The 6,865-nt window shown below is 60.8% G+C and overlaps 1 protein-coding gene across 1 annotated transcript; it reads right to left on the bottom strand.

Moving 5' to 3' along the window:
• Nucleotides 1-599: 599 nt before the first annotated feature.
• Nucleotides 600-6,505, bottom strand: LOC103921136 (protein AMBP-like). Its single transcript, XM_009329044.1, has 10 exons — nt 6,373-6,505; nt 5,558-5,700; nt 5,203-5,279; nt 4,567-4,680; nt 3,977-4,078; nt 3,366-3,403; nt 2,379-2,457; nt 2,119-2,286; nt 1,771-1,947; nt 600-631 (listed from the first exon to the last, which is right to left on the bottom strand). Exons 1-10 carry the CDS (start codon nt 6,478-6,480, stop codon nt 600-602), a joined length of 1,038 nt encoding a protein of 345 aa, XP_009327319.1. The 5' UTR covers nt 6,481-6,505.
• Nucleotides 6,506-6,865: the final 360 nt, after the last annotated feature.

Genomic DNA, 6,865 nt, shown 5'->3' with positions numbered 1-6,865 from the left:
TCTGACACCCCGTAATCCCTTGCTGTAAGCCCCGTGTAACCCCCCCCGTGATCGTCATCCCTCCCCAGGATCCCTACCCCAGCCCATGGCTGGGCCTCCCCAGTCCCACGGCTGGGCCTCCCCACTCCCACCGTGACTACGACGCAGCAGCAATTATTCACCTTTAGGGAGGAGGGGGCACCTGTTCCCCCCCGCTTGCTGACCCCTTCCCGGCTGCCCATCACCATCCCCTGGGAAATGGGGGGCCGAACCTCACCCAGCGGGATGCCCTGAGCCCCTCGGTGCCCCGGTTGGCCACCCCAGTACTGCGCGGGCAGAGGGCAGCGGGCTGAGGAAGGGGCCGAGACTCAGTGGGGAGCACCCAGCAGCCCTGCAAAGGGGGGGACACCCCACCAAGGAGGCCAGCGAGGACCCCGCAGCATCCCCTGCCTCTCCTGGAGCCCCCACCCTGCTCCCCACTGGCTCGAGGACAGACACTGGGTTTGTTGGTCACATCAGAGACATTTACTGCTGGAGGTATCTCCTGTGCTGCCGGCAGCTGCCCGCACGCTCCTGCGGGGCCCCGGTGTTGGGTGCCGGCAGCTCGTCCTCCGCCCGCGTCAGTTTGACAGATGCAGAAACTCCTCGTCCTCTGCAGGCAGAGAGATGCGCAGGGTGACAGACAGACTCACAGACCCCCTCCTCGCCCCACGGACAGGTGGAGATGGTTGCTCCTTCCCACTTTATCCATGCCATCAGTGATGGGGGGAAGCGGTCTAGACCCTCCGTGCACCCCCGTGCTGTCCTGGGATGTCACTTCATGTCCCACCTCCCGCCATGGTGGCATTGATGCACTTTATATTAGTGACAGGGATAATAAAAGATGGGCTCTGACCTAAGACACGTTACTCTGGTCCCATCTCCCATCCGTGGGGGCACGGTAAGCCCCTAGCTCCTGCCCCACTGGGAGCAGGCTTGCCCAGGGCAGGCTGTGGTTGTGGACCCCTGAGCTCGTCCCTCTCTGTGGGAAGATTTCCCCTGCCATGCTGCAGAAAACCTGCTTGTCCATTCACCCGAGGTCTGAGCAGTGCCTGTTGTGTCTCCCAAGGAAGTTCAATATGGAAACTCCTGTGCTGACTAGAGCTGGAGGGTCTGGCAGGCATTGCACGGAGGGTACACCCCCAGCGGGGACCCCGGTGTGGTCCTTATTTGGTGTCAGGGTCCCTACACCCCCCCAAGTCTTTCATCCACTCTTCCCTCACTGGAGCATCCCCTGCCTGGGGGCTGTCGCCTCCACTGCTCCCCACTGCACCCCAGCCTGCTCGGGGCCATTCTCCCTTTTATCAAGACTGTTTTGAAGTTCAGTCGTGGCCTCACTACATCTGCAGCCTATTCGTGCCCCGCTGTGCGATACTGTCTGTAGATTAATGACCATATTTCTCAGTCTGTCTGAGTCCCTGCCCTAGGACAGAGCCACCCCAGGCACAGCACAAAACCACCCCAGACCCATCCTGGACCTATGACAAACCCATCCCAGGCTTATCCCAGACCCACGATAGACCCATCCTGGACCCATCCAAACCCAGGACAGACCTATCCCAGACTTATCCCGGACCCAGGACGGACCCATCCCAAGACCCATCCCAGATCCAGGACAGCCCGGTCCCAGCCCCAGGCACACCCAGACCCAGCCCAGAGCAGGACAGGAGATGGTGCAGGCTGCTGCCCTGGCTCCCCCAACACAGCACGGTGCAGCGCGGTGTGGGCAGGGTGTGGGCAGAGTGGGGGTACCTGCCAGCGGAGGAGCTCCGCAGTACTCCTTGCACTCCTTCTCCGAGTAGAACTGGTTCCCGTTGCCCTTGCAGCCTCCGTAGCTGAACGTGATGCACTTGCCCTGAGCCGCGTCGAAGGCCCAGCGCGTCACCGGCTTCTGGCAGGGACCCTGGACGATGGGCAGCCTGCAGGCAGCTGCGGGGACAGGGGGCTGCTCTGAGGGCAGGGGGGTCAGGCCCCCCCCCCCCCCCCATGGATGCTGGACACGTGGGATTTGAGGCCACTCTCAGACCCTCTCTGATGCCTCAGCAAAGGCACCTCCCGTGCCCTCGCCCCGCCGGGGTGTCTCCTGGTCGCCACGCTCACCCTCTGACCGGCATGCCTGCAGGCACTCCTTCTCCGAGTAGAAGTTGTTGCCGTTGCCCAGACAGCCGCCGTAGAGGAAGGTTTCGCAGGCCATGGAGGAGGAGTTGTAGAAGAAGCGGGAGAGCATCCCACTGCAGGGCCCGGGGTCCCGGCTCAGCCGGCACGAGTCTGCGGACAAAGCGCTGCATGGGCTATCCCGGGCAAACGGGGATGCAGGGCGGGGGGGACGTCTGATGCAGCCCTGCCCCCCTGGGACGTACCTTCCTTATTGCCGATGTAAGGGGGCAGGGGTCCCGCGGCTGATCCCTCCTCAGGGGGCAGGACTGCTCTCCGCGCCCTCTGCACGGGGGAGGAAGCACAGAGCTGCCGTCAGTCCCTGCCCGTGGGACCTGCTGCCCACCCCATTGCCCCTGGACCCCCGCTGCCTCCGGGATGGGCCATGTCAGGGGCGGCTCTGCTGGGTGCTGCAGCCCGTGCAGGCTCCAGCCCTCCTCAGTGCTCCCAGCACGTCTCCAATCATTCATCTTGGATCAACAGGCTGTGATCCCTCCACACCTCACAGTCGTCCCAGCCCTGTGCTCATCCCGGGTGGGTGCCAGGATCGTGTATTTTGGATAAAGACACCCAAAGTGCCCCAGTCATACCCTGTGCTGGGCTGGGGACATGTCCCTCCTCTCGCTGACGCAGGGTGGTATGTCCTCCAGATGCGTTACCTGCTCTCAAGTCAACTGGGCTGTTTCTCCTATGAAAGTCCCATTCCCTCTTGAAAATCCTTCTAAACTCAACCCTGCGAGATCGGGAGGTGCTGGGTGACTGTAGCCAAAGGATCAGTGGGGCGCTGAGCTGCCTCCCCACCCCTGGAAGGGGAGTCCACAGCCTGGCTGAGGCACCCACAGCCAGGCAAGGAGCAAGGAGGCACCAGGCTCCACATGCAACAACTTTCACCCCGTGAAAAAATCAGAGTAGGAAAGGGCTGTTGCCTTCCACTTGGAAACAAGCCCTGGTGCCCACCTGGCCCCTGGGACCCTCACCCTGCAGCCTGCGCCTGTCTGTGCCCCCATCCTCGCAGTCAAAGCCCATCAGTGGAGATGAAAGAGCATCTCCCACGGCAGTCAGTGGAGCCACTGCCCAAACGTGTCCTGCCCATGGAGCCCGGTCCCCAGACACCAGGTCTCCAGTAGGTTTGACTTGGAGGGGATGTCCCCAGCCTTGATCCGTCTTCAGGAGGTCCCAGCTGGACCACTCACCAGGGAGGTAGCTGCAGTCTCCTGGGGGTCGCATTCACCTGGCCCAGATGACAAGAGAGAAGATCAGCAGCGTGAGAGGGGTGGTGTCCTGACAAACTCATCTCACCGTGGTCCTGCACCATGCACACACAGGACCCCGGGGAAGGGGACACCCTCCCACTTTCACCTCAGCGTTCTTCCCCTCTTGCTGCTTTCCACCTCCCACTCGCAGGAGCATCACCCTACAGTCCCCACACCCACCTGCATCATGCTAGCACTTTCTGGCCCCCGGGCTGAGCAAGTTGCTCCTCAGGTCCTGGGAGCACCCAGATATGGGGAGCAGTTGTGGCTGTCCCTGGGTGTCCTGCACCCTTGTCCCAGCACAGTGTGGGGTGCATTGACCTGATGGCCCAGCAAGGACCCCCCCGACTGGAAGCTGCTGGGAGCCCGACTGATAACGCGACCTTGTCTCCTTCCCATCCCATCCTACCAAAGCCTTTGCCTCACCTCCCTCCAGCCTGACTGTCCCCGCTTCTCCCCAGCCTCGTGCACCAAGAAGGAGCAGCCCCAGTGCAGCAGCGTGCTGGGGGGACAGGCAGTGGGAGAGGTGCGGGCCTCGTGGTGGGTTTTACCTCTGTTAGTGAGGATGAAGATGGAGTCCGCGGGGATGCCCATCTCCAGAGCCAGCTGCTGGAAAGCCTCAATGAGGTCCTCCCGCAGCTCCGGGCTCCTTCCTGGGCAAAGGAACAGGCTGTGAGTGGGGTTGGCGTGGGAGGGGGTCTGCATGCAGCCCCCAACTACCCACTGACCCGTAGAGCTCAGGCAGCTGCAGACAGGCTCAGTACCAGCCTCCTGGTCCTACCCAACCTCTCCTCCATTATTCTTGACCAGTTTTGACCAAGGCCTTGGACAAAGTGGTTTTAACGTCTCCCAATCATGAAAGACAGCATCTCCTGCTACTTCAGGGCCTGGGTTTCTTCCAAGCAGATATTGCCACCTTCACCCCAAACAACAGGCTGGTTTGAACATTCATGGTGTGATGTGGCTCTAAGCTGAGCCATAAGACTCAACCTCTGCAGTGCCAAAGACGAGCTGGTCCAAGGCACCACTTCCAAAGCCATGGTCAGGTTCCTCAAGGCCAAGGGACCCTTGGGTGGTGTTTCTGAGCTGCATTGGCCTACCCCAGAGCCTGCTTGCCCACAAATGCCATAGCCAGACATACCGTACAGCTTCAGGGTGGTGCTTGGGCCAAAACTACTTTTCTTCTTCATCAGAATAACAGCGTATTCTTCATAGTTGGTGCGGAGCACGTAGGACCGGATAGACACATCCCATTCTGGGTGAGAGAGACACAGGGGACATCATTCCTGCCCCTCAGAGAGAAATGGGGCAGTGTAAGACAGGCCCAGAGCCAGGGGCTGAAATCAGGCAGCTAATTCAAGAAAATAGCTGATTTTTGGGAAGCAGACTCTGATACAACCCTGACTCCCTTTAGGTTCACCAGCCTCTTCTTAGTTGAGGGGATTGGAAACCAAGGGTTGCAGACAACTGAGATACCACCAATGCTCCTGAAACGTGGCTGGTGGGACCCTGCCCCAGCTTGGGACCCTGGGGACAGGAGGGATCTGCTGGAACATCTCATAGCTCCGTGTCTATGCAGGGACAGTGCTGAAACAGCCCCTTTCCCCCACCTTCACTCCATACTTTGGCTGGAAATAACCCAAACTGTGGAGTGGCTTCCGAGCCTTGCTCTCCTGAACCCCTTCCCCAGCCGCCAGCTGTGCCCGGCGCTGGTTCCCATTGCCCAGCCACGCCGCAGCTCTTGGGATCAAGCAGGTGGGTAGCGAGCCCAACTTACTGGGATTATAGTAGGTGTATTTGCCGGGGGTGCTGGTTTTCTGGTATGCTCCTGAGATGTGTGTGCAGTCACCTTGCCTGGAGGGAGGAGGAAAACAATCAGCTGCTCAGAGCGATCGTTTTTCCTGGTTATTGCATGAATATCTTGTCTGGGGCACCGAGGCCATGGCATGGGACCCTCAAAATCCCCCTGCCCAAGGCATTGGGTATTTGAGCCCAATCCAGCCCCTCCTCAGGGCTCTGATGCCAGCCAGAGCAAGCAACCCCCATGTCTTGTCCCAGCCCCTGGGAGATGCAGCACCCCTGGGTGGGGTGGCATTGGGGGAGGTTTGAGCACCCACGTCAGTGCCCCATACCTCAGCCTGGTGCTGGCAGTGCTGATCTGGTCGGCGCTGGGGCCGGGGCCCAGCACCAGCGTGCCCATGCTGAACTTCTCCTTGTAGTTCTTCATCCATTTGCAGGTTGTGCCGATGGCAACATCATACCACTTCCCATACATCTGCGGGGAGAAGAAAGGGACGTTTCCGCCACGAGCCCTCTCCACTGAGATGGGGCATCTCCTGGTTTTCTGCAGAGCTGAAATATTCATGGCCAAGAAAGCAACTGTGGGGTGATGGTGCAGGGTGCCGAGGCCAGGGCTGCTGCAGGATTTGGGAAGCAGATCAACACCAAGCAAGATTTTCCTGGGTCCCCTGACCACCAGGCAGGGCTGGAGGTATCAGGCTGGCATCCCCCTGTGTGTCCTGGGGGAGCCCAGACCCAGGCACACGTGTGGGGCTGTGCAAAGCCTGGCAGGGGACAGGGCTGGCTGCAGATCTCCCAGGCACTCTGCATCCCGCATGAATCCTTCGTGCTGGGGCTGCCTGCGGCCCTGCCCACACCTCTCAGGCTGGGCAGATCAACGGACGTCTCATAGGATTCATCCGCCCCAGCTGCTCGGGCTCCAGTCACCCTGCCAAGGTGTTTGCTGGGGTGAGACCATCCTGAAGGCCGGTGCTGGCAGGGTGGCACCTCCTGACCGGCCCCCTGGGAGGGCCACACTGCCAATGCCTGTCCCGTACAGCCTGACATGGGCATGGGTAATATCTCCCTCCTTTCTGGAGGAAAATGAAATAAAGCTTTCCCCCATCCCTTCTGCCCCCAGAATTAAGGGACCGCAAGCCGCTGTTACCCGCTCAGCCTCAAAATTCTCCTGCACTTGGATATCCTCATCCTGGTCCCTGACAGGCATCCCGCTAGCCATGGTGAGGAGGAGGAGGGAAAGGAGACCCCAAAACATCGTGGCTGGTGGCTTCGGAGTGCTGCTGAGCCCCAGTGCACCCGCAGGATCCCGGACTCTGCGCTGTCCCCACTGCGCAGCAGTGTGACCTTCAGACCGCAGCCAGCGGGGCTGGCCAAGCCTGGCTGGGGGGGGCCTGCTGGGGGGTGTGGGACAGCTGGTGGCCCCGCATTGCCAAGGCCATGTGGCCCCAGGGCTCACTGCTGCCCTTGGTGGCAGTGGGGATTGGCAGAGAGCTGGTGTGGAGCGCAGGAGGGGAGACAAGCATCCTCCCACCGCACCAGGCTGAGCTCCTCGCCCTCGCCTGTTTCTACATCACCGCTTGGCCTAGACGTGGGGACGGGACCTGCCCGTCAACTTTATTCTACCTTGGGATTCACATTCC

Source organism: Pygoscelis adeliae, unplaced genomic scaffold (genome assembly GCF_000699105.1).
Source record: "Pygoscelis adeliae isolate BGI_AS28 unplaced genomic scaffold, ASM69910v1 Scaffold397, whole genome shotgun sequence".
Classification (NCBI taxonomy): Eukaryota; Metazoa; Chordata; class Aves; order Sphenisciformes; family Spheniscidae; genus Pygoscelis; species Pygoscelis adeliae.
Note: the sequence above shows the minus strand (reverse complement) of the source record. Positions and strands in the feature narration are given on the sequence as shown.